Genomic DNA, 25,882 nt, shown 5'->3' with positions numbered 1-25,882 from the left:
GCTGGAAACCCTGGAGAAAGCCTGGGAGCCACACGTGACTCCTCCTTTTCTCATACCCACATCTTCTCCACAAGGAATCCCGTTAGCTATTCCCCAGAAGCCCCACAGCACCACCTCCTATGGGAACAGCTGTGTGGTGTCCCTGTCTGTGCCTCCGAACCCTCTGTCTCCCGCCCCGCCCTGTTTCCTGCCCAGGGAGTAGGCCAGGCGGGAGCCAGGCCGCGCCCTCTGCTCAGCTCCCGGGCTCCCTGTGGACTCGGGCCACTGTCAGGCTCGCTTTAAAGGACCTACAGACCAGGAGTTCCCCACCCCTTCCCGCTGTGGCCTCACTTGCTCTCCCCTCCCTCGCTTGCTCTGTGACCTCCCTGGCCTCAGACATTGCACAGCCTCGGAACTTGGTCAAAAGGCACTTTCTCAGCAAGGCCTTCCTCCATGAAGACATTTAATATTGTGCCATCCCCCCTCTTCTGTCTCCTCCCTCCTTACTGCTCCACAATACTCATCCAGCTAAGATCCATGCACTGTGTTTACCGCCAGCTTCCCGGGTTCTCTGCTGTACCCCATACCTAGAACAGTACGGGCATGCTGCAGGCGCTCAAATACCTATTGAATGAATGAACGGCCAATGCTTGAAAAGCTTCTTAAATAAGGGTTGCAACTGTACTTGATAACCTGCATTTGAATTCCACTCCTAGGAATGTGCGCACAAGGGAAGAAAAGTGCTCAAACAAACACTGTTCACAAATGTTCACCGCAGACTGAATAGCCCAAGGTGGGACCCTAAAGGGCACCAAGGATGAACGGAGACAAAACGGTCTGTCCTTCCGTGGGACTACTGTTTGGTCACTGACACATCTTACCACGTGGATGAGCATGGACAATGCTCATCATTCTGTCTGTGTGTCCAGACACGGAGAGCATCTCGGTGGGGCTGGGGAGGGCGTCCGCTGGGGACGATGGGAATGTCCGGAACCAGCCATCCACACTGTGAATGTACTGAAATCCCTCTAACAATCCAGTCTCAAATGGTTAAACGGTAAGTTTTATGTTTGGTGAATTTTACCTCAACATAAAAATTATGAACACACACCCTCCAAAGATCAGTATGCTATCTTTAGATTCCAGGAGAGTTGAGAACTAAAACATGGAAACTCCTGGAAGAACCTGCACACACCTAAATCCCACTCCAGCCTTTCCCTCTGTCCTAACCAGGAAGCCACCTTCAGGCAGGACAGAGGGTGTGGTACACTGGGAATTCCTGAGCCAGAGCTCCAGCCCCACTCCCAGGCTCCTGCTTGCTCTTTTCTGACGTCTGTGCATCCAGCCCGCGCCCCGCCGTGACAACCACAGGTTGTAAATACACTTTGCAGGACACACTCAGCTTCCGGCACAACCTGTAATCATGCCTCTCTGCGCCCTGCCAGCCCGGGGAGGGCGGGAGCTGCTTCCTGGCAGCCGGGGGGACTGCTGCCCGGCACTGCACCGGGGTCAGCCTGCTGGCATCCCTCACTCTCCGCCTATACCTAGAAGAGGAGGAGAGAAATCCTCTCTCCGTAGTGAGGTTTGTTTAGCAAGGCTTCTGGGCCAGGCACAAGGCAGATAAAAGATAAACAGTTCTGGCCCCACAGCCACGGAGCCCAGATACCCTCCACCTACAGTCACATGGTCCTCTGAGCGCTTGGCCATTACTGTGCCATCCTCCTGGGCAGCATGGGAAAATATGGCATTCCATCACAGGGCATAAGGTCAAACCCGCACGTGACCAGTTTGGGTCTTCCTAGGCCTGGCCTCTTTTCCTCGTCCAAACACACACACAATTTCAATTTCAATTCCAGGGTAGATTTCAATATTTACTTCATCCTTTATTCTTCCAGGAGTTGCAAATCAGCAGGAAAATGGTCAAAGAGTAAACCAAAGCCTGGCTGCTGTGGCTCAGTGGTTGAGTGTTGAGCTATGAACCAGGAGGTCCGGTTCGATTCCCAGTCAGGGCACAGGCCCAAGTTGTGGGCTCAGTCCCCAATGGGGGGCGTGCAGGAGGCAGCCGATCTAGGATGCTCTCTCATCATTGACGTTCCTGTCTCTTGCTCTCTCCCTTCCTCTAAGAAATCAAGATAAATATTTACTTAAAAGTAAACCTATGAAGAAGAAGCCATATAAGTCCTAAGCAGTACATAGAGAACAATTTCATTGTTGAGAAAGGATTGCTTGGCTATTCTACTGATGTCCTCACAGTAATGGGAAAAAGCTGAAGGAGGGATAGGTTAACAGCGGGGTAACAGAAAGACAATTCCTTAAAAAAGTAAAAGGACGGCCGAAACCATTTTGGCTCAATGGATAGAGCGTCGGCTTGGGGACTCAAAGGTCCCGGGTTCGATTCCCGTCAAGGGCATGTACCTTGGTTGCGAGCATATCCCCAGTAGGGGGTGTGCAAGAGGCAGCTGATCAATGACTCTCTTTCATCGATGTTTCTAACTCTCTATCTCTCTCCCTTCCTCTCTGTTCAAAATCAATAAAAATACATTAAAAAAAAAAAAAAAAAGTAAAAGGACGGCGGTGTCCTGCCTCCATGCAATCCAACGCGCTCCGCCCACATACCTTGTTGAGCTTGCCCAGTGACGAGATGAGATCCGCCCATTCGGTGGAGGACTCGAAATTTCTCAGAGCCTTTTCAATCCCCGAAGAGTAATTTTTGTAGCGGTAGTCATGCAGGAGTTCCTGCTCTTCTGGATCCATCTTACATTCTCACAGCGGAGGAAGTACCTAAAAGCGAAGCAAAAATAAACCAGTGAGGCAGCTATTCAAGCACACACACCGCTCCCAGCCCAGAGCTCCCGAGGCCCGGTGTCCGAACGCAAACTCCCGGGGCGGGCGGCCGATCCAATTCAAATATTTAGCAAGGCTTCTGGGCCAGGCACCAGGCAGATAAAAGATAAACAGTTCCGGCCTCATGGATTCAGAGTGGAACAAAGGGACGGAGCAGGCAGAAGCAAAATGCGAGGGTTTTACTTCATTGACAAAATAATTCTGGGAGGGAAACTCACAAATCGGATAATACATACTGTTCCCACTGGAGAGCTGTGAGTGCAGATGGCCCTTCCATGGTAGGGCGTTTATAAAACCTGAGGAAATTTAGCTGTTTGGCAGCCCAATCCTCTACAACTAGGCTAGGACAGAGAATTGGAAGCACTGGCAAAGAAAATCTGGTGGGGGAACAACACGTTAAAAAAACATGAGCTGTGAGAGTGTAGCGTCTGGCAGCCTGTTCAGTCACTCACTGCAGTCACCACAGGTGCTGCCTGGCAGCCTTAGGCGCAGTGTAGTCTGGATGTAGGGGGTTACACCAGGGCCCAAGCAACCATCATGTTATCCTCCCGGCCCTTGAATATTCCCGATGGATTCCTTTATCCTGTGGTCAGGTACCTTCATTATGTATGAACCCCCGCAGCTGTTACAAAGCCCACCATGTAGCCGATCTATTCCCAGCTCCAACAGCACCCACTGCCCTGTGTTTTATCCCACTGTGACGAGAGGAAACACGGAGCAGGGAATGCTGCCCTGACCGGGCTGTGTGTAAACTCCGTCACTTATGCGATGTAAGTACACAGTACACATACATGCTTGTGTTGTTTTGTTTTTATTCAGTAAAGAATCTGATAGCACTTACTGCTGATCTCTGCAGTATCCTACATTTACCACGTCAGAGACTCACAGGTACAAAGGACACCCTCCCTCCAGTGCCCAGGGCTGGGCAGCTTTGTGTATGTCTGTTCTGTAGGCTTACACAGCCAGAACCCTGTGAGGTTCCAGGCTGCCTTCAATATGTACATTTGAAATGCAAATATTTCCCATTAAAAATATCTGAAAGTCAACCCATCGGTCTGTTCAAACAAATCAGAACTCTGGAAAGTACTCAACAAGATATTGGAAGGTTGGCATTCCTGGCGCCAAGTCTCAGGTCCTCTTTCTTTCCCTCTTTACCCTTAGGGACCTCCCATTCCTATGACTTACAAATATGATCTTCATGCTAATGCCCGGGATTTGTAACACCTGCCCAAACTCCCCTCAGCTGTCCACACTCATGTACTGTCCACTGACCCCACCTGGTGCAGCATAGGTGTCTCCAACTTAGCGCACCCAAACCACACTCCCCGGTGTCCCTCAGCCAAATGCGGCCCAGCGCCTTCCTTTCCTGGCCCCCGGGAAGGGCCTATCCCCCATGGGCAATGAGAAGGAACAATTACTGGTGCGGCTGCAGGAAAAATGCACCTGGGACACGCACGCTCAGGGGAAGAAGCCAGTCCCCAAAGGCCACGTATGATCCCATTTGTGTTCAATGCCCCGAGCAGCTGAAGCTATCAGTCGGAAGTAGCCTGGTGGTCGCTGGGGGCAGGAAGTAGGAACAGGAAGTAACTGCAAATAGGCACAGGGATCTTTTTAGGGAAGTGGAAACGTGCTAAAATAGGATTATGACGATGGCTGTACAACTTTGCAAATTTACTAACATCACTGAGTTGTAACTGGGATGAGTGTTGAGCTATACCTCAATGAGGCTGTTTTCTAGAAACTCCTGATTCTATCTGCTCCCCTGCTCCTTCCTCGGAAAGTGGCTCCCCGGACACCATTCCGGACTCCTTCTCTTCACCTGCCACACTCCACGCCCATCCGGTTGGCTCTTCTCCCCAAACACCTGTGGACACTCCCTCTCCCTATATTGCACCTGTGCACGCTCCTCCCCCTGCAGGCCGCAGAGGCCTCCTCCAATGCACTTTCCCACAGTGCTCCAGATCCTCCACATGAATTAAGGCAGCACATCCCACCACATTTAAATCTTCCCATTAGACTCACAATAACTCCTAACCCCTCCCCACTCACCTAAAAGGCTCCGCCTACCTCTCTTCAAGGCACTCTGCTTATCCTAAAACTGACTCATCCTACCACAGGGCCTTTGCACACACTGGGCCTCTGCAGAAATATACTGTACTGTGCACACGCACCACACTCATTCTTGAGAAGGCCTGCCCCTTTTTCTGAAATGGCCTTCACACTTTGGAAATGTAAGGATGATAACCAGAGGTGGTAGATGTTTATTTTGCCAAGTAAAGAAGTCAGTACATCCATATAGTCCATAACTCCCCCGCCCCCCAAGAGATTTACAAGTCTGAAATCCAGCCTCTGAACCACTGCGACCTCTGTTCACTATATTAAGTGTCTAAGACCTGAGGAAAGAACTATGGCTGGGCTCCACTCTCACAGGTCACAGCCCGATAAATGAGGAAAAACCTCAATTCATCATTTCAGTGTAACGTGGCACAAGCAGGGAGGGAGGGTGGGCAGAAACAGTAACACTGGCAAGAGGAAAGGACGAGGAAGCCGACTGCCTTCAGGGGTCAGTGAAGTCCGCAGGTGTGGGCGGCTAGTTAGCAGGAAGAGAGCCTTGTCAGCGACCAGGTGTGTGCTCAGGGCAGGAGGGTGTGGGCCAGGTAAGGGAGGTAACGGAGCAGGTCAATGTTACGGTTGGCTATAAGAACTACTCAGCATAACTAACAGCACAGTTGCAAAGTTTGGAAACAGTCATTGAAGCAAGCTCCTTTATTTCAAAATATGGGGCATTCAACATTAGGCTATGAAGGAAGTCTCCGGGGTGGGCTTGGTAAAAGCCATCATTGATGCATGCATGTAGCTCATGTAACACACCAGAGTCCTGTGACATGGGTACCGTGGGCCTCCGGATCCCAGCTCAGGTCAGCTCAGAGCCACAGCCTGCACTACATTGTGCTAGAGATAAAAGGAAGCGTTCAGCCCTTAACGTAGCTCTTTTGATAATGATCTTGTAATCTATCCTGAATAACTTCTCTGTGCAGGACTGGCTAGCTCATCAAACTGATAAGAGTTCTACAGCCCACTACCAAATAAACAAGAGACGTGTCACCTAAACAAGTGTATCTCACCAGATGTATCTCCTGAAAATCTAAACTGTCAGCAGAAAGTCTCTCGCCTTACACATGCTTAATTTATTTACAAAAAACAGAATCAGCCCTAACAGGCCTGGCTCAGTGGATAGAGCATCAGCCTGCAGACTGAGGGGTCCCAGGTTCAGTTCCAGTTACCGGCATGTGCCTTGGTTTCAGTCACATCCCCAGTGGGGGGGGTGTGCAGGAGGCAGCTGATTGATGTTTCTCTCTCATCCGGTGTTTCTAACTCTATTCCTCTCCTTTCCTCTCTGTAAAAATCCATAAAATATATTTTTTAAAAAGAAAGAAATGCAGACTCTTAGGCCTATCCTAAACCCGATGACTCAGGATCTGCGTTTAAAACAAAACAATAAAATTCACCTCGCTGGTGTGGTTCAGAGGCTGGCTGAGCATTGACATAAACCAAAAGGTCGCTGGTCCGATTGGGCCCGGGTTTCAGGCACAACCTCCAGTAGGGGGCGTATGAGAAGCAGCCAATTGATGTTTTTCCCTCAGGGATGTTTCTGTCTGTCCCTCTCCCTTCCGCTCTAGAAATCAATAGACATATTTTTACAAACAAAACAAAAAACAAATTCAAGTGAAAAATCTACTGCCAGACCCCAAAGAAGTTCATTGTAAAGATGTTTACATGAAGGCACAGTTCCGAGGCACATGACAACTGAACAATGACAGCCCCCTCCGAAGAGCAAGAACTCAGCAGCAGATCCGGACCCTCGGTCCAGGCGCAGACACACCCGTGGGCCATCGGTTACCTGGCTTAGAAACGCCAGGGCACTTTTCCTTTAAACGTGCAGTTAAATTGTGGAAAATGCGAAGACACCAGTGGGAGCGGGCGGGATGGGGAAGGAGGGGGCTCCATCTCCTTACCAGAAGCCCCCTGGGCGGGTTTTCCCGGTGCGGAGCTGCCCGGTTAGGCAGGCCTGGCTCAGCCTCCATTGGCAACGGCGCCGCCACCACCACCACCACCACCACCACCGCCACCGCCGCCGCCGCCACCGCCACCGCCACCCCCGCCACCGCCGCCCCCGCCCCCGCCGCCGCCGCCGCCGCCGCCGCCGCCCCGCCGCCGCCGCCCCCGCCCCGCCCCGCCACCGCCACCCCCGCACCCGCCCGGAGGCGGCGCCCGGCCAGACGCCGGCGGCGGGCGGCGGGCGCACTGCGGCTCGGTCCTCCTCCGGGCACCCGGGCCGGTCCTCCCTCCCGGCGAAGCCCGCCCTGCTCCCTCCTCCCCGAGGACCGCGCAGCGAGCGGGGCAGCCTCCCGCCGCCCGCAGGCCGGGGACGGGGCTGGGCGGACCGCCGACCTCCACCTGCCGCCAGGCCGCCGGGCGTGGCCGCGCTTCCGGATCCGCCGGGGCCGCGGGGCCCGGAGGCGACGCCGCCCGGCCTCCCCGGCTGCCCCTCGGGGTCGCGGCCGGAGCCCTGCGGAGCCGCCCGCACCGCAGCAGCGCGGGCCGGGCGCCTGGGCGCCTGGGCACCCGCTCCCCTCGGCGCCGCCGGGACCTGCGCGGCCGGGACGGACGCCCGCGCCGCTCCGCCGCTCGCGGGCCCGCGGAGACGCCCGGCTTCCCGGGTTCCCGGGCGGCCCGGGCGCAGGCCCGACTTACCTCAGCGGCGGCGGCCTGTCTCGGGGGCGCGCCCACGGACGGAGGGGCCGGCCGGGCCGGGCGGGGAGAGCGGACGACGCCGGCGGCTCAGGCGGGAGCCGGGACCGCGAAGGAAGCGCCGCGCCCGAGCCAGTGCCGCTGCGGCTCCGGGAAAGGAGCGGGGCCGGGAGGCGGGGCCTCCGCGCGCGGGGGCGGGGCAGGAGGCGGTCTCTGCGCGTGGGGCGGGTCCAAGGGCTGGCTCCAGCCATTGGCGCACAGCGGAGCGCCCATGGCCCCGCCCCCTGCGCCGATGGCCATGGGCTCGGGGGCGGGGCCATAGGCGGTCAGCTGTGCGCGGGGTGGGCCAATGACTGGCTCTAGGAGGCAGGACCAATGGCTGGCTCTAGAGCAGGACAGGTGGGCGGGCCCTCGGCGCGCACGGGCGGGGACTAGGGCGTGCTCTGTGCTTGGGGCAGGCCCGTGGGCGTGTCCCGGGCGCTGGGGGCGGGGCGGGAGGCGGGCCCTTGACCTGGGCCGGGCAGGAGGCGGCGCCGCGCCTGGCGGAGGGGCCTGCGCCCAGCTTCCCGGCGGGCGGTGGGCGGCCATCGCCGGGGCCGCTAGCTGTGCCCTCGCGGTGAGACCGGCCCCTAGGACCTCACAGGGTGGGCGGGGTGCTCCGCCTCTCACCTGGAGCTCCTGACCCACCGGAGGAAGGGGTCACCGGCCATCGGGTCAGCCTGTCCGGGGAGGGGCTCTGGAGTTACAGGCCGGAGAACCGTGGGGTTCTGGAAAGGTGGGGCCCATGGCACCGGCTCACCCAGCTCTCCCACCACCAAACCCTCCGGGGGAGGGGGGCCCGGGGGCTGGGGCGCGGGTTACGGTGCCTCCTCCCCACACGCTGCGCCTCTCTGACCCTTGGCATCAGCGAAATGAAGAAATCAGTTCATGAAATGAGCTTCGTTCCGTGCACGCTGGCTCAGGAACGGGGCTTCTCGTCAACTCTAAAGAACACTGATATTTACAGAGAAACTGTAGCGCCTTCCTGCCATTCTCAGGAGCCTTCGGCCTGGCCAGTTCGGACCCGCCCCGCCGGGCTGACAGCTGCAGGGCGAGAGGCTCCTCGAAGGATGTGGTTCACCTGAGCACCGGGGCACCAGCTGGGAAGCAGTGCCGCCAACCCAAGCAGTGCGGCCTGTGGACAGAGGTTGTAATTTCTGTAGAGAGGGGCCTCTACCATTTACCGCTTAGGATCCCTCAGGGATTTTCGGATCTAGTCCAGGGCTCCTGGAGGCAAGGCAGTCGTGAAAGTGGGTTTTTTTGTTTTTTTTTTTTTTTTTTTGGGGGGGATTGGACTGGGAGGACCATGTACACTCTAAATTGTACAGAACCTTTTGAATAGATGTATGTGTCTGGAGAAAGGGGATATATAGTTTGTCTCAGAGTCCCAAGGGGATCTATCACTTCTCTCAAATCACCAAGAATCCTCCTAGATAATAAAAGGCTAACATGCAAATAGTCCCCTCGGGAGTTCCACTGACTGGGAGTTCGACCACTCGTTATGACTTATGACGTGCACTGACCACCAGGAGGCGGTGCGGAACAAAGAAAGGCCCCTATCAGCCCTGATCACCAGCCAGGCCGAGGGTCCCTACCCGTGCATTAATTTCATGCACCAGGCCTCTAGGCCAGTGTTTCCCAAAGTTCTCTCATGATGAGAATCACCTGGTGGAGTTGTTAAACTACAGATTCCTGAATCCCAACTAAGAAGTGCTAAACTAGAATTTTTGGGAACATATAGGTAAAATTGTATACTTAACTAGTGCTCTAAGACAGAGCACTAAGTTAAGTATACAATTTTACCAAACCATAGAATCTAGACCCGTAATGGTGAGCAGGATGGGACAGGTGCTAGGTGCCCAGAAAAGCCGGGGACTCTGCACTAAGACAGCCCTGGAGGCGACGTGGCTCTCAGCTCTTAGCTGTGTGACCTTGGCCAGCTAACCTCTCCAAGCCTTTCCGTCCTCGTTAGAAAAATGACATCAAGACCTTCCTTAAAGGACTGTCCTGAGAATTACGTCAAACAATGTTGGGATAGGTCTGAGTATGCCATGGGTTCCTAATGCATGATTTTTTCTCTTTCTTCTTTTTTCCCTTCTGATTCCAAGCCAATATTTATTTCACTCCCGCATGCCGTGATGCATTTTCATGCACTTTTATTAGACTCCTTTGGGCGCAAGAACAAGAACTCAGTTCAAAGGAGCTTAAGAAAAGGGAAATGTCTTTAGGGATACAGAGGGCCTTGGAGCCTGAGAACCAGGGAGCTCAGAGAGGGCGTGAGGTCAGCGAAGGGATGCTGTCTCTCTTTGGACCACTGCGTAACTGCTCCTGCTGAGAGTCCATTGCAATGCCTGCCTCAAACAGCTCCTTGGACCAGGGGGTGGGGTGGGGGGTGGGGCAGGGGAGCAGCTCTGAGCTTTCCCTGTTCCATTGCGGCTGGTCCTGGCACGGGAGCAGTCAGTCCTCTGAGGACAGCAGGGCAAAGTCACCTTGGGGCTGCTGCCGCTGTTAACTTGGGACGAAGCAGGCAGAGGGAGCAGAAAGAAATGGTTGGGAAGAGGGTGCTGGGCAGACCATCCAATAAAGGCCCCGAGACGTTTCCACCAAAATGAGAAATGCCATTCTGATCGGCAGTTTACCAGTCAGTCTTCTAAGGGGACCACGTGTGACCAGGAATGTCCTGAAGCCAGAAAAGGGGAGAGGAAGTAAAAGGGCCAGCCTGCTGGTTGACGAGTGCATTTCCTATCTGTGACTCCGTCAGGGAGACCTGAACTGCCAGCCGGCAGTGGATGGCCTCAGACGGAACCTAGCATGGAAGAGGAATTCAGGAAATGAATCGAAAGCCATTAAAATGCTTTCAGAGCCAGACAAGAAGTCATCAAAATGTCTAGGGAGCGATGGTCTGAAACGAGCGCAAGAGCAAGCTGGTGTGGCTCGGCGGTTGGGCATTGACCTATGAACCAGAAGGTCATGGTTCAGTTCCCAGTCAGGGCACGTACCTGGGTTTGGGCTTGATCCTCAGGAGGGGATCAGGAGGCAGCCAATCTTGATTCTTTCTCATCCTTGGTATTTCTTATCTTTCTCTGCCTCTCCCTTCCTCTCTCTGAAATCAGTAAGAACATTTAAAAAGGGAGGTGAGCCGAAACAGGTTTGGCTCAGTGGATAGAGCGTCAGTCTGCGGACTGGAAGGTCCTGGGTTTGATTTCGGTCAAGGACATATTCCTTGGTTTTGGGCGCATCCCCAGTGTGGGGTGTGCAAGAGGCAGCTGATTGATGTTTCTCTCTCATCGATGTTTCTAACTCACTATCTCTCTCTTCCCCTCTGTAAAAGATCAATAAAATATATTTTAAAAAATAAATAAATAAAAAGGGAGGTGAAGGCGGAGCTAGCCGGGCCTTTTGCTGGGAGACCTTGTGTGTGTTTATGGTTACTGATTCCCAGGTGGAAAACAGCGTTACCCCTCTTTCCTGCAGTGCTGTGGTCAGGAGGAGTGACCTTTGTGCTGCTGTTCCCGCTTGAACAGCCTGTCATAAGCTGGGTAATTGCGGGCTGTCCTCCCTGAGTATGTTGTCCACTGCGCACCTGTTGTATGTGTGTTGTTGTCCAGCTAGTCATTCCGACTGAGGTCTTGACTGCTTTGCAACCTTTCTTTGCAAGTATATTCCTTCTTTTTAGCAAGAGCCTTTATTTCTCCAGGGTATAACCAGAACCTGGGAGGCAGGTTGCCAAACCAATCTCATCTGAAAGCAGTGAACGTGGCCCGGCCAGCAGTTGAGCATCAACCTAGGAACCAGGAGGTCATGGTTCCATTCCCAATCAGGGCACATGCCCAGGTTGCAGGTTTGATCCCCGCTGTGGGAGGCAGCCAATCAATGATTCTCTCCCACCATTGGCGTTTCTATCTCCCTCTCCCTTCCTCTCTGAAATCAATAAGATAGGTTTTTTATAAAATGTACTCAAATGTAAGGAAACAATGGGATACAAGGCAGAGGCAGAGGGCAGAGCTAAGGAGACAGGCTAAGTCCTCATCTCTCCAGAGGCAGCAGCCTGGAAACAGCAGAAGGCAGCTGGGAAACCCCATCGTCTCAAGTCCTCCCAGACCAGCCGCTCTCAGTGCGGCCGCAGCCCCAGCAGCCCCTGGGAACTGTGAGAAGCGCCCATTCCTGGGCCCCCGCTCTGGGCAAAGATGTGCATGCCCTCCTGCTGATCCTGATGCCCGCTAACATCTGACAACTACACGACGAGGTCCTTCCCCAAAGGAATTTCAGGTGTAACAGTCTCTTGGCTTGATTTCAGCTCTAGACCTCGCCCTGACCGGTGTGGCTCAGTGGATAGAGCGTCGGTCTGCGGACTGAAAGGTCCCAGGTTCAATTCCAGTCAAAAGCATGTACCTTGGTTGCGGGCACATCCACAGTAGGGGGTGTATAGGAGGCAGCTGATGGATGTTTCTCTCTCATCGATGTTTCTAGCTCTCTGTCCCTCTCTCTTCCTCTCTGTAAGAATCAATCAATAAATAAATATATGTGTGTGTGTATACATATATATATTTTATTTTATTTTATTTTATTTTATTTTATTTTTTTAAAGAAAAAGGAACTAGACCTTTTCCCATGGAAATCTCAGTCCACAGCCCTGAGGGACAGACACCAGAGGACATCACCGGATCCCATTCGCTCATCCCACATTTATTAAGCAGTGAGCAGCCCAGAAGATTCCCACCACTTCTGGACCACTTTGTCCCGGACCAGCTGGCCCTGAGGCTCGGTGGCATCCGGAGGCAGGAGGGCCAGGTAGACCGGGGTCTCCGCGCCCTCCTCCAGCGTCCTGGTGCCGAAGGCCCCGGCCATGTCCGTCTTCACCCACCCGGGGCAGCACGCGTTGAGCAGAATCCTGTCGGCTTTCCGCTTCTCATCCAGACGCCGGGCCAGGATCCTGGACAAGACCGTGACCCCCAGCTTAGACACGCCGTAGGCCGAGCTGGGCCAGCCTTCCCTCTCGTGAACTTCGTTTTTCGTATCCTCCACGAACTTCTTCATGAGCTCCACCAGGTCGCCCTCGGTGAGGTCCTCGCAGCAAAACATCTCCTTCAGGGGCTGGCTGCACTGCTCCAGCGCCCGGGAGCCCTGGAGACTGCTGATGTTCACCACTCTGCCTGCAACCACAACACGGGGCCCGTCACAGGCCGTCGCTGGCTGACTAGGTCACGACGCACTGTGATTGCATCATGCTGCAGCTTTAGTCGCTGATTAAAAACTCAACTCTAGCCAAAACCGGTTTGGCTCAGTGGATAGAGCGTCAGTCTGCGGACTGGAAGGTCCTGGGTTTGATTTCGGTCAAGGACATATTCCTTGGTTTTGGGCGCATCCCCAGTGTGGGGTGTGCAAGAGGCAGCTGATTGATGTTTCTCTCTCATCGATGTTTCTAACTCACTATCTCTCTCTTCCCCTCTGTAAAAGATCAATAAAATATATAATAAATAAATAGAAACAGGCAACATTAATTTTTAAAAAGTATAAAAATTTTAAAGTATTTTAACTTCAAGACAAACAAAAAATGTTGGCCTGGCCAGTTTGGCTCAGTGGATAGAGTGTCTGCCTGCGGACTCAAGGGTCCCAGGTTCGATTCCGGTCAAGGGCATGTACCTTGGTTGCGGGCACATCCCCAGTAGGAGGTGTGCAGGAGGCCGTTTCTCTCTCATTGATGTTTTTAACTTTCTATCCCTCTCTCTTCCTCTCTGTGAAAAATCAATAAAGTTTATTTAAAAAAACACACAAAACACAACTCTAGCCCAGCCAGTGTGGGCCAGTGGTTGAGCATCGACCTATGAGCTAAAAGGTCCTGGTTTGATCCCCATCGGGCACAGGCCTGGGTACTGGGCTTGAGCTGCAGTGTAGGGTGTGCAGGAGGCAGCCAGTTGATGATTCTCTTTCATCATTGATGTTTCTAACTCTCCCTCTCCTTTCCACTCTGAAATCGATAAAAAATATGTATATACCGTATTTTTCGGACCATAAGACACTCCGGACCATAAGAAGCACCAGTTTTTAGAGAAGGGAAATGAAGAAAAAAGATTCTGAAACAAATAGTGTCCTAAAATATTTTATGTGCATTAAAACCCAACATCACAGTCATAAACACATGTAATCAACCCTGTAAAGTAAACAGCAGCATTTAGAACCATTTTAGAGCCGGGCAAGCACACAGAGACCACACAGAGCCGGGCAAGTAAAAAAACTTTTTAAAGTATATGTGTAGGCTATATTTGGACCATAAGACGCAGGACTTTTCCCCCCCACTTCTGGGGGGGAAAAAAGTGCGTCTTATGGTCTGAAAAATACGGTACTTAAAAGAAAACATATTATATATATGGAAATGGAAGACAGAAAAGAAAATTAAACTATGGGAGCTACATAATGCCTCTAAGGAAAATACAAAACCTAAGAGGAAGAAGTGCCATTTTTAATCCTCCCTGAGGATATGTTTGTGGGTTTTGGGGAGAGGGGGTTAGGAGAGGGGAGAGAAAGAAATGGGGAAACAATCAATGTGGGGGAGAAACATCAATTGGTTGCCTCCTGCTGGAGCCCCAACCAAGGATGGAACCCGAGACCCTTCAGTGCATGGGATCCGCTCCAACCAACTGAGCCACACCAGCCAGGCAGGTGTCCCCTTTGATCTAAGGACACGCCTCCGGGAGAGGCAACAGGTGACAGTCTCAGAAGCCAGGCGGGTGTTGAGAAGGGCTGCAGCCATTCCTCCCGACTCCCGCCTCTCCGCTGAGGTCCGGGCGGCCTCACTGGACCAGAAACACTTGCAGAAAGCATGGGCACGTGTCTCCCCCTAGTGGCTTGACACTTCCTTAACCCGTTGACTCAGAACCTCAAACAAAGAAGCAAGCGGAAATAACTCTTTAAAGTGATACAGCCCGGCCCAGAGGCTCAGTGACTGAGCAGCGCCCAATGAGGCCCTGGTTGGACTCCCTGTCAGGGCACAGGCCCAGGATGCAGGCTCCATCCTTGGTGGGGGGCATGCAGGAGGCAACCAATCAGTGATTCTCTCTCATCATTAATGTTTCTCTCTCTCCTTCCTCTCTGAAACGAATAAAAACATGTATTTAAAAAATTAACCTAAAAAAATATATATATATACCTATATAACCTATATAAACCTAAGTTAACCTATTAAACCTGAATAAAGAGTGGCTTTTAAAACAGGAAGCTAGCAATTTCCTACAAATCAGGGAGCACCAATGCTCAGCATTTTGCCCTGGAGGGACTCGCCTGTCCTGGGTTGATCCCTGAGCCCCACCCTCCCTCTCCCTTCTTTTCTCTCGCAAAAGGCTTGGTTTGCGATCACGTGGCAGCTGCAAGCCTTACTTCACAGAACTGATCCTCTGATCTGATTGAGGGGTGCGGTCAGGAGCCCCGGTGCTGCTTCCAGCTCTTAGCACCTGGCTGTGCTCCCTGCTCTGAGCCTCAGTTTCCTTCTCTGAATGTGAAGGTGTAGGGACGGAGGTTTCTCCAGCGCCTCGCAGCTTCCAAACTCCACGATTGGAAAACCCACAGGGAGAGACATCCCTCCGGGGAAATGCTACGCAGCGTGAAAAAGGGTAAGAAACCCTTGTCCTGACCTGGAAAGAGCCCGGAGAGAGTGAATGAAGGAAACGGTGGCAAGCATTATGCTTAACGGCCCCCTCTGTGTAACAAGGGAGCAAAAAAATCCACATTTAGATTTGCTTGGATTTGAATGTAAGACTCCACCCCCTGGGCCCTGGGCTCTCACCACCTCCATGACCCAGGACGCCGCTTCCTTCGGTCAGAACCTGCAGCTCTGCCCGAGGATTCCCAGCCCACCTGAGAGGAGGCCAATGGAGGGAATCACCTGAGGGGGCTGGAGACAGGGCTGGGCGAACTGGGGTGGGGCAGATGGCAATGCAGGTGCCGCTCTCTCAGGCAAAGTTTTAGATTTTGAAGTTTATGCACTAGAGGTCCTCTTTATGCAAAAGGTTAAATTTTTCTTTGAAATATATTTTATTGTTTTTTTACAGAGAGGAAGGGAGAGGGATAGAGAGCCAGAAACATCAATGAGAGAGAATCATCGATCAGCTGCCTCCTGCACGCCCCCACCCCACCCCACCGGGGATGTGCCTGCAACCAAGGTACATGCCCTTGACCTGGGACCTTTCAGTCTGCAGGCTGATGCTCTATCCATTGAGCCAAAGCGGTTTCGGCCAAAATGTTACATTTTAAAGAGCACATTTCCAGTGAGAACAACCCTGTTGTTTTCCCTCAGACTCATGGCTGACTTCTTGGGAAATAAACTCCTCAGGGAAGCGAGCCTGCCCTCCCCCCTGCCATTCCCCTCCCCCCTTCTTCCAGAAGGTAATAGAAATAGAGGTAGGAATGGAAATGCTAGGTCGGATGGGACGCCACCCCCCGGGGAGCTGGGTGTGGCCCCTTCCCCTTGGGGAGCTGGAGGAGGCTCCTGAGGTTGCAAAAAGGCAAGAGGACTTTTAAGACTTGTAACCCCTGTTGTTCTGGGATTGAGCTCATGTCATGGGAGACTCCAGAGCATCCGTGCCTTTTAAAGCTGAAGCTTTACAGCCCTGTAAAAAAATGATGCCTTGCCCTAGCCGGTTTGGCTCAGTGGATAGAGCATTGGTCTGCAGACTGAAGGGTCCAGGTCAGGGGACATGGCCAGGTTGTGGGCTCGGTCCCTGGTGAGAGGCATGCAGCCGATCAATGGTTCTCTCCCATTGTTGATGCTTCTATCTCTCTCTCCCTCTCCCTTCCTCACTGAAATATATATATTTCAGGTATATATTCTGAGTGGCCAGATTATTATAATCTCTGAATGCATAATAATCTGGCCACTCAGTGTATATTCTATATAATAAAAGGCTGATATGCAAATTGTCCTCTCGACCAAGAGTTCAACCAGCAGGCAGGCTGGCCAACCACCATGTCCCCTCCCCTGGCCAGGCTGGCCGGACCCCACCCATGTACAAATTCATGCACCGGGCCTCTAACAATATATTAAGTGGTCAGATTATTATGTGTTTAGAGATCATAATAATCTGGCCATTCAGAGTGTGTGTGTGTGAGTTTAATGATGCCATTTTCTGTTTCCCCTCAGAGAACAGCACCCTGGGTGAGCCCTTTGGGCAGCAGAGTCCCTGCACTCCTTGCTGAGGGGTGAAGGTGACCATGCACACGCTGGACTCACCATGAGGCTTTATGATGGGCAGCAATTCGTTGCAGACATTCCTCGTGGCAAAAAAGTTGGTCTTCAGCGTTACCTCAGCTTGGACGTCAAAGGGCGTGGGATCATCAACTTTGAAGAAGAGAAGGAAACAAGGGCAAGGTCAGGCAAAGTGGGCCGCTCTCTAATTAAAGGGGAAGCTGACTTTCCCACTGGGTCCGGGGCTCCCCAGCTTCACCCTGAGCCTGAGTCACCTGCTGGGCCTGTGCGAACACAGCTCCCGGCCCGTCCGGGATGGGACAGAGCCGGTCTGGGTGGGGTGCTGGCACTGGCACTTCCAGCCGGTCCCCAGGGGACGCTCAGCGGCTGTCACCTTTGCTGCTGGGACTTGGGAGGCAGAGGGGGTCCAGGAGGGCCTGTGGAGCTGCCGGTTCTGACTCAGCGGGTGCCAGGCAAAGCCTGGAGCTCTGCGCTGGCCCAGGCCCAGCTCGCAGGGGCTGCGCCCACCGTGCACACAGCGAGGCAGGGCAAGGCTGCAGGGCAGGCCAGGCTCCCCCATCTGCAGCTCAGGACGCTGGGCCCCTGTCCACCAGGCCCACGGCCATCGGGATGTGTGTGTGTGTGTGTGTGTGAGCCACCCACCTGCCTGCGCCCCCAGAAAGCTCGCACAGGGAGCAGCAGGTGGGGTGCCAGCAAGGGGGAGCAGCCACTGCTGGGGAGGAAGATTCGTGCTCCCCAACAGTGCGCTTTACTCCGCTCCCCACCGGGTGTGCATGAGGCCGGCCGGTTCCTTCTTTCTACCCGCAGCACTCAACTCAGAACTTCCTTTTATTTTATTTCATTTTATTTACATGTTTTCTTTTATCAGGGTATTATGTGTGTACATATCTTACCATCGTTTCCCCACCCCACTACACATGCCCTCACCCCCAATGTTTTGCACCTGTTGGATGTTTTTATGCATGCACACAAGTCCTTCGGTGGATCTATCTCCCCTCCGCTCCCTAACTCGCCGCTTTACTGTGACAGTCTGTTTGATGCTCGCTCAGAACTTCCTTAATGAGCACTGGAGTGAGCCATCGCGTTAGCCCCCTTCCCCGCCAAGTATCCCAGAGGCTACCCGCCACCACCCCGGGCCGCCTGGTCACCAGCACGGCTCCCCCGGGGAGGGCAGGCCGGCTTCCTTTAGCCGGAGCCTATCCAAGCTCCCCGTTAGAGTCTCCGGCCCTCTGAGTGCCCGAGCGTCCTGGCCGGGTCCCAGAGACTCATTTCCTGTCCCGGCAGCTGGCTCCGGCGCCCGTGAATACGCCTTTCAGAAAGCGAAAGCCCAGCGAGCTGGAGACCCCGCGGAGACAGCCTCCGGCCGGACGGCGCTGAGCTCAGCAGGGCGTGGCCGCGCCCGGAGGCCGTGAACTCCAAACGCCGGCGGCCGTCCGCGCGGCGGGGCCGGGGCTGCCGCGGGCCTGCGGGGAGCGGGGCGCGGTGCCCAGCACCCGGCGCGCCCGGCGCGGAGCGAACCGCTCCCCACCTCCGGGGGGCGAGCCCCCGCCGGGCGCACGCCGCCTCTCCCCATCGCTCCGCGGATGGCGGGCTGTCCCCACCCGGGGGCACCCAGGGCCCCTCCCCCGCTCCCGCTCCCCTGCGGCCACCCAGCCTTTTACCCTTGAAGGCGATGCCCGCGTTGTTGACCAGCACGTTGAGGCCCCCGTACTCCTGGCGCAGGAAGTCGCGCAGGGCGCGGATGCTCTGCGGGTCGTCGATGTCCAGCGGGTGGAAGCGCGGGCTCAGCCCCTCGGCCTGCAGCTGCTGCACGGCCGCCCGGCCCCGCGCCGCGTCCCGCGCCGTGAGCACCACGTCCCCCGAGAACCGGCGGCACAGGTCCCGCGCGATGGCGAAGCCGATGCCCTTGTTGGCCCCGGTCACCACCGCCACGCGGCTGCAGGAGGACATGGCCGGGCGGGGGGCGCGGAGCGGAGGGACGGAGGCCTCGGGGGCACCCGCTCCGGGACCGGCCGCGGGCAGGGGAACCGGGCCGAGCGGAGTTCTGGAATCCGGGAGCGACTTTGAAGAGCGAGGCCCGGCTCGGTCCCTCCCTCCGAGGAGGGGCTTCTGCTCCCGGAGCTTTGGAAACGCCCCGATCGCGGCCCGGCCCGGCCTGCCCCGCCCGCGCGGCGCCCGGCCCACCCGGGGCGGCTGTGGTCCTCGTCCTCCCACAGCAAACCCGGCCCGACGGGCTGACAGGAGAGAAGAAACTACCCCAAAGAGAACGCCGCTTGGGGTTCTTTGGAGACAGAACCCCAAACGGAGAGAGAGAAGGGCTGCCTGGTTTTCCTGGGTGTGCGCCCATCACCCCCTGCAAAAGGCGGATGTTTGCTTTTTCCTTAAAATGCATTGACCTTTAACGGAAACCGGTGTGGCCCAGCGGAGAGAGGACTGGTGGATAGTGGGCTTGTGGACTGAAGGGTCTCAGGTTCGATTCCCGTCAAGGGCATGTTCCTTGGTTGCGGGCGCATCTCCAGTGGGGGGTGTGCAGGAGGCAGCTGATGGATGTTTCTAACTCTATCCCTCTCCCTTCCTCTCTGTAAAAAATCAATAAAATATATTTTTTTAAAAATGCAATGACATTTTAGACTCCCAACTGCTTCCGAGGACGTTGCTTGCTTAAGAGAATCTCCAAGGAGAATTGGAGGAAAGCGGTCCTATGAGGAGAACCCGGGCGCCCCGGGCGGGAGCGGGTATCTGTGCCGCTCTTCCCGGTGCCAAGCCTCTTACCGGGATGTTTTCATTCCATCCCTACCTCCCCTCCCCCCTCCCCCCCCTCCCCGCGGCTGCAAACTGCCTGCACGTTAGGTGTGTCCCAGGTGACATACATACTTTTCTCTCTCCCAGTGAAACCTGTGTACCCACAAAGCTCAGCTGGAAAGGAGTCCGAAGGCGCGCCCAGGTGTGGACGGGCAATCAGAGCTCCCGCCCACCTGCCTGAGTGCGGCCTGTGGGCTGAGGGAGAGCTTCCATCTCATCGTGACTCAGCTTTTCCCTGCAGAGCAGGTGTGCGCCTGCCCTGTGCGGTGCTCACTGTGGCTCAGCCACCTGCCGCTTGTTTGGAACTGCATTAAAGACATAGGGCGGGCGCAGCCGCCGTGACTCAGTGGTTGGGCGACGGCCTGTGAACCAAGAAGTCACAGTGAGGGCACATGTCAAGGTTTCGGGCTTGATCCCCAGTGCCGGGTGCGCAGGAGGCAGCTCATCAATTATTTTTTTCTCATCATTGATGTTGCTATCTCTCTCTCTTCTATGAAGTCAATACTACTACTAATAATAGATATAGGGCTATGCAATTTCTTGTGGGCACTTAATTTGTGTGTGTGTGTGTGTGTGTGTGTGTGTTTTAATCAATACATTTCATGTCGCCGAGACCGGTTTGGCTCAATGGATAGAGCATCGGCTTGGGGACTGAAGGGTCCCGGGTTCTATTCCGGTCAAGGGCATGTACCTTGGTTGCAGGCATATCCCCAGTAGGGAGTGTGCAAGAGGCAGCTGATCAATGACTCTCTCTCATCGATGTTTCTAGCTCTCTATCTCTCTCCCTTCCTCTCTGTACAAAATCAATAAAATATATATTTTTAAAAAAATACATTTCATCTAGGTTGTTGACTCTGTTTATATGAATTTCTTCATAATATGCCCTTACTAATCTTTTTAATAGTGGTAGTGATGCCACCCCTCTCATTTCTGATATTAATAATTTGCGTCTTTCATGTTTTCTTTTCCTGGCTAGAGGTTTATATTTAAAAAAAATTTTTTTTTCTTATCAAGGCAGCAGGTATTTGGTTTCATTGATTTTTTTGTTTGTTGTATTAGATTTTTGTTCTAGTCTTGATTTCATTTTTTTACTCACTTTGGGTTTTATTTGCTTTTTCTAGTTTCTTACCAAGAAGGTGCGGTCATTGATTTGAGATCTTTCTTCTTTTTTAATAGAGGCATTAAGGACTATTAATTTTCTTTTAAGTACTGAGTTAGCAGCATTCAATGAACATTGATATGTTGTGATTCAATTTCAATCAGTTTGAAATACTTTCTAATTTACTTTTTAAATTTTTCAGTTTTTAATTTTATTGATTTCAGAGAAGAAGGGAGAGGGAGAGATAGAAACATCAACAATTAGAGAGAGCCAAAACTGGTTTGGTTCAATGGATAGAGTGTCAGCCTGTGGACTGAAGGGTCCCAGGTTCGATTCCAGTCAAGGGCATGTACCTTGGTTGCGGGCACATCCCCAGTACCCAGTAGGGGGTGTGCAAGAGGCAGCTGATTGATGTTTCTCTCTCATCATCAATGTTTCTAATTATCCCTCTCTTTTCCTCTCTTTAAAAATCAATAAAATAAAAAACCAAAAAACAAATAAACAAACAAAAAACACAATCAGAGAGAATCACTGATCAGCTGCCTCCCGCACGCTCCACACTGGGGATTTATCTGTGATTCTTTTCAAACTGACTTTGCTCTTACTCTGAGCCACTACTATCCCTTGTGTCCCAGATAATTAGGTCACGACCTAAGTGTTCCCAGCAACGTGTATTCAAAGTTCTTCTTGTTTTAAAGACCCGTTGTCAAGAGAAACCAAGATGGCGGCATAGTTAAACACCTATACTTGCTGCTTCTCACAATCACATCAAAATTATAACTAAAAGACAGAAAAACTATAATCTAGAACACGGGAAAGCTGGCTGAGTGGAAGTTCTACAGCTAGAGGTGAAGAAAGCGCATTGAGACTGGTAGGAGGTGCAGAGGCTAGGAATGGGCTGGCACCAGGGAGAGCCTCTTTTTCATTTGGGAGGGAGATACAAGCTCCTGCTTCCCTGAGACCCTGCCCCACCCACTTTACAATCCCACCCAAGCTGTGGGCAGCAGCTTTTGCATAGGAATGGCCTGTCCTTTCTCAGTCTAAAACCTATCAAACAGGCAGCAGCTGGGTCAATGGTTCAAAGCAATCAATCTGATAGCAGAAGCCTGCCTTGCTACGTAGTTGGGCCTAATCTGGGTACTTCCAATCCCGAGACAAAGAGGAGGATTCCAGATCTCTCTGTAGTTCCTGTTGGCAGCTCCAGGGAGTGGCTGACTTTGCACCTCCTTGGAGATCCAAGAGCCAGTGTACACAGTGGTCAGTGTGAGACCACACCAGGTTGCAACTCTTCAGATCCATAAGAGATACATTCAGGGCGCAGACTCAGTGAGCACCAAAGCCCCACTGAAGCAAGTGTTGCCCCATAAGGGAGTCTCCTGCAGCTTTTCTTTTTTTTAATATATATTTTATTGATTTTTTACAGAGAGGAAGGGAGAGGGATAAAGAGTTAGAAACATTGATGAGAGAATCAGCGATCAGTTGCCTCTTGCACACCCCCTACTGGGGATGTGCCCACAAACAAGGTATATGCCCTTGACCAGAATTGAACCTGGGACCTTTCAAGCTGCAGGCAGATGCTCTATCCACTGAGCTAAACCAGTTTCGGCATTCTACAGCTTTTCTATTGTAGACACAGCTGGTCCTCACAACCAATTGGTCTGGAGGTCAATTCCTCCCAGTGATACCAACAGCAATCAAGGCTAAACTATGGGTCTAGTAATAATTAATGTCGTTTTAAAACATTCGTTTAAAATCTTGCTTGGCGTTGACTTGTATTGCCATAACCTTCAAACACGTGGTATCTACAGAACGTGTGAAGTGCAATTAACAAGTTTTGCTTGAAAAAGTTTGTGTTTGGTTTGGTTTTTGTTGCAAAACTAGGGCTAAGAAGATGGCAGATGAAGAGCATATTCAGCACTGCATGCTTTACGAGTTCCAATTAGGAAGAAAAGCAAGTGAGGCTGCAAAAAACATCTGTAGTGCTCTTGGTCAAGATGCAGTTAGTGCCAGAAAATGCCAGCGTTGGTTTGAGAAATTTCGCGAGGGAAATTTTTCGTTAGATGACAAGAGTGGTCGAGGTCGTGTGTCCAATTTTGATCAAGAAGCTCTTCAAGTTCTTTTGGTGCAAAATCCTCAAATTACCCAACAAGAGCTTGCGACAACTTTAAATTGTTCACAAAAAACAATTTCCAATCAATTGCGTGCACTTGGCAAAGTCCAAAAGTTTGGAAAATGGGTTCCTCATGAGTTGACATACAGCAACCGTAATCAAAGAGTCACAATTTGCAGTTCGCTCCTCTCTCGTCAAAACCGTTTGCCGTTTTTAGAGCAAATTGTTACCGGAGATGAAAAATGGGTGCAGTATGTTAATTTGAAAAGGCGGCCTCAATGGTTGGACAAAAATGAGGCTCCGCAGCCCACGCCAAAACCTGACTTGCATGCGAAAAAAGTGATGTTGTGTGTTTGGTGGAATTTTAAAGGAATTCTTCATTATGAACTTTTACCATCTAACCAAACCATTACAAGTGCAGTGTATAGTGCCCAATTGGAAAGGTTAGCCCAAGCTTTAAGAGAAAAAGAACCCGCGCTGATTAATCGGAAGGGCGTAATTCTTCACCACGATAACGCACGACCGCATACTGCAAGAATCACTGCTGAAAAACTGCGCCAGTTGGAATGGGAAGTTCTCCCTCAACCTGCATATTCTCCTGATATTGCCCCTTCCGATTACCATTTGTTTCGTTCTTTGCAAAACTTTCTTCTTGGAAAAAAATTTAATAATGAAGAATGCCTCAAAAATGCATTGACCGAATTTTTTGCATCAAAATCACAAGAATTTTACAACAGAGGGATTAAAATGCTTCCTGAGTGTTGGGCACAAGTAGTAGAAAACAACGGCAACTATATTGTTGATTAAATTTTGTTGTATTGTTTAAATAAATTCGATTTTAAAAAAGTATTAGAAAACGACATTAATTATTACTAGACCTAATACAAGACTGTGCACACAGTCCACAAAGGGGTGCACCAAGAGTGTCCACCTCAGGTGATTGGGAAGGCTGAGCCACTGGGTCCTATAGGACACCTACCACACAAGGCCACTCTATCAACTCAAGGACACTTAGCAGCTACCCGGTACATAGAAAAAAACACAGAGAAGCAGCCAAAATTCAGAGACAAAGAAACATGTCACAATGAAAGAAATGGAGGAAAGCAAAATACTGAAGATAGAGTTCAAAACCACAGTTATAAGGATACTCAAGAATATTCAAGAAACCTCTGAGAAACTTAGTGAGACCTTCAAGGATCTTAGTGAGAATGCCAAAAATATGGGAACATCTGTGATAATCTGAACAATAAGGATTAATTTAAAAAAAGAAAGATATTATTATATTATTAAAAAAAGAAAAAGAAAAGGCCTGTTGCTCATTTGTGAAGTGGGAATAATTGTGGTGCCTAGTCTTGTGACTGCTGCAAAGCTTGAATAGGTTAATGTTATAACAGTGCTCAGATGCCTGGCCGGTGTACCCAATGATTAGAGTGTTGACCCCACACTGAAAGGTTGCAGGCTGGATTCCCAATTTAGGGCATGTACCTGGGTTGCAGGTTCGATTCCGGCAGTCAGGGCATGTGTGGGAGGCAACTAATAATTGATGTGTCTCTCTCATCTCTCTCTCTCTCTTTCTGTTTCTCTCTCTCCCTCCCCCCTCTTTCTCTCTCTCTCTCTCCCTCCTCTCTCTCTCTCTCTCTCTCTCTCTCTCTCTCTCTCTCTCTCTCTCTCTCTCTCTCTCTCTTTCTCTGTCTTTCTTTCTCCCTCCCTCCCTCTCTCTCTTCCTCTTTCTCTCTCCCCTTCGTTCCCTCTCTCCTTCCCACTCTCTCTAAAAATCAATGGCAAAAGTATCCTTGGGGGAGGATTTACACCTCGGTGCTCAGAGCAGTTCTGGCAGCGGGGAGCACCACAGGGCGGTTTGCTGCATTGAGCTCTCCAGCACCAAGAGACACAGTCAGCGAACCAGCATGTGGACTGGCTTACAGCCGTCCCGGGTCTTCGGGGTGCTGGAAGCCGATGGCAATGGAGGCAGAGGTGGAGATGGGAGCACCTGTCTCCCTCCCCGCTGGAGGCAGCACTTTTGACTCCCCTCAGCTTTCACTCTTGGGTTGCCCAGGGCAGACCCAGGCAGGAACGGGCCCCTTGGCTTCCTGGAAGGAAAATGAAGATGGGCTTTCTGAGCCACCAAAGAGCCGGACAGGTGACTGCCTTGTCCTCTCTCTGCCCTTCCCAGGGTGAGCCGTGACATGGTTTAAGGTGAGGACCAAGGCGAGTGTCACATAGGTGGCAGGGAGGAGGCACGTCCTGCAAACCTCCAGTGCTGCACTGCTCCCCGCTCCCCTTCCTCTCCTGCGCTGTGGACCTGCGCTGAGGGTGGGGTCCCCCCAGGTGCCCACATGCTCAGGCAGGAGGCAGGACCAGGTGTGGGTGGCTATTCTTTTCTTTTCTTTTTGAATATATATTTTATTGATTTCAGAGAGGAAGGGAGAGGGAGAGAGAGAGAAACATCCATGATGAGAGAGAATCATTGATCGGCTGCCTCCTGCACGCCCCCTACCAAGTATTGAGCCCACAACTGGGCATGTGCCCTTGACCGGAATTGAACCTGGGACCCTTCAGTCTGTGGGCCAAAGCTCTATACACTGAGGCAAACCAGCTAGGCTATTCTTGTCTTTATTATCCTTTTTTTTTTTTTTTTTTTTTTTTCGTGAGGAACACATAACCCAAATCTACCATCTTCACTATTTTCAAGTGTACAGTACAGCAGTGTTAATTGTAACACATCTCTAGAACTTCCATATTACTTACCAAAACTATACCCCTTGAACAGCAACCCCATTCCTCCCTCCCCCTGGCCCCTGGTAACTGCATTCTACTTTGTTTCTATGCATTCGACCACTTTAGATATGTCACATACGTGGAATCATACCCTATCTGTCTTTTATAACTAGTTTACTTCACTTAGCTCAAGGTTCATCCCTGCTGTAGCCTATAACACAATGTTCTTTAAGGCTCAATGATATTTCATTGTATATGTACCACATTTTCTTTATCCATTCATCTGTCAATGGGCACTTTTAATATGTTCTTTTTAAATTTATTTTAGCTGTCAGGCTGG

At 52.1% G+C, this 25,882-nt stretch overlaps 2 protein-coding genes across 6 annotated transcripts in view; both read right to left on the bottom strand.

Annotated features, from left to right (window-relative positions):
• Window positions 1–7,746, bottom strand: part of DOP1B (DOP1 leucine zipper like protein B) — a 61,326-nt gene extending 53,580 nt beyond the window's left edge. For 3 of the 4 annotated variants that reach the window (XM_036448573.2, XM_036448574.2, XM_036448575.2), the window contains exons 1-4: window positions 7,579–7,746; window positions 5,382–5,518; window positions 4,891–4,929; window positions 2,596–2,762 (exon numbers count right to left, since the gene is read on the bottom strand). In XM_036448573.2, the coding sequence (XP_036304466.1) occupies window positions 2,596–2,733 (138 nt within the window). In that variant the 5' untranslated portion in view covers window positions 2,734–2,762; window positions 4,891–4,929; window positions 5,382–5,518; window positions 7,579–7,746. The remainder of the gene's footprint in view (window positions 1–2,595; window positions 2,763–4,890; window positions 4,930–5,381; window positions 5,519–7,578) is intronic. The other variant, XM_036448576.2, reaches the window with a different exon arrangement.
• LOC118724879 (carbonyl reductase [NADPH] 3) lies at window positions 468–18,859 on the bottom strand. Of its 2 annotated transcripts, XM_036448580.2 has the most exons (4): window positions 18,475–18,859; window positions 16,838–16,945; window positions 12,338–12,767; window positions 468–507 (listed from the first exon to the last, which is right to left on the bottom strand). In XM_036448580.2, the coding sequence occupies exons 1-4, from the start codon at window positions 18,761–18,763 to the stop codon at window positions 483–485; spliced, it is 852 nt and encodes a 283-aa protein (XP_036304473.1). In that variant the 5' UTR covers window positions 18,764–18,859; the 3' UTR covers window positions 468–482. The 2 variants fall into 2 exon arrangements, with proteins under 2 accessions (XP_036304473.1, XP_036304472.1); XM_036448579.2 differs by lacking the exon at window positions 468–507 and having other exon boundaries at window positions 12,282–12,767; window positions 18,475–18,858.
• Window positions 18,860–25,882: the final 7,023 nt, after the last annotated feature.

This window comes from Pipistrellus kuhlii, unplaced genomic scaffold (genome assembly GCF_014108245.1).
Source record: "Pipistrellus kuhlii isolate mPipKuh1 unplaced genomic scaffold, mPipKuh1.p scaffold_m20_p_2, whole genome shotgun sequence".
Classification (NCBI taxonomy): Eukaryota; Metazoa; Chordata; class Mammalia; order Chiroptera; family Vespertilionidae; genus Pipistrellus; species Pipistrellus kuhlii.
Note: the sequence above shows the minus strand (reverse complement) of the source record. Positions and strands in the feature narration are given on the sequence as shown.

What these genes read in the sequence shown, in the direction of transcription:
- LOC118724879 (XM_036448579.2), bottom strand. Translation starts at nt 18,763, where the DNA reads ATGTCCTCCTGCAGCCGCGTGGCGGTGGTGACCGGGGCCAACAAGGGC. An exon ending in CGCGGGCATCGCCTTCAAGG is followed by an intron (nt 16,946 to 18,474) that starts GTAAAAGGCTGG and finishes TCTTCTTCAAAG; the next exon opens with TTGATGATCCCACGCCCTTT. An exon ending in GCCCATCATAAAGCCTCATG is followed by an intron (nt 12,768 to 16,837) that starts GTGAGTCCAGCG and finishes TTGTGGTTGCAG; the next exon opens with GCAGAGTGGTGAACATCAGC.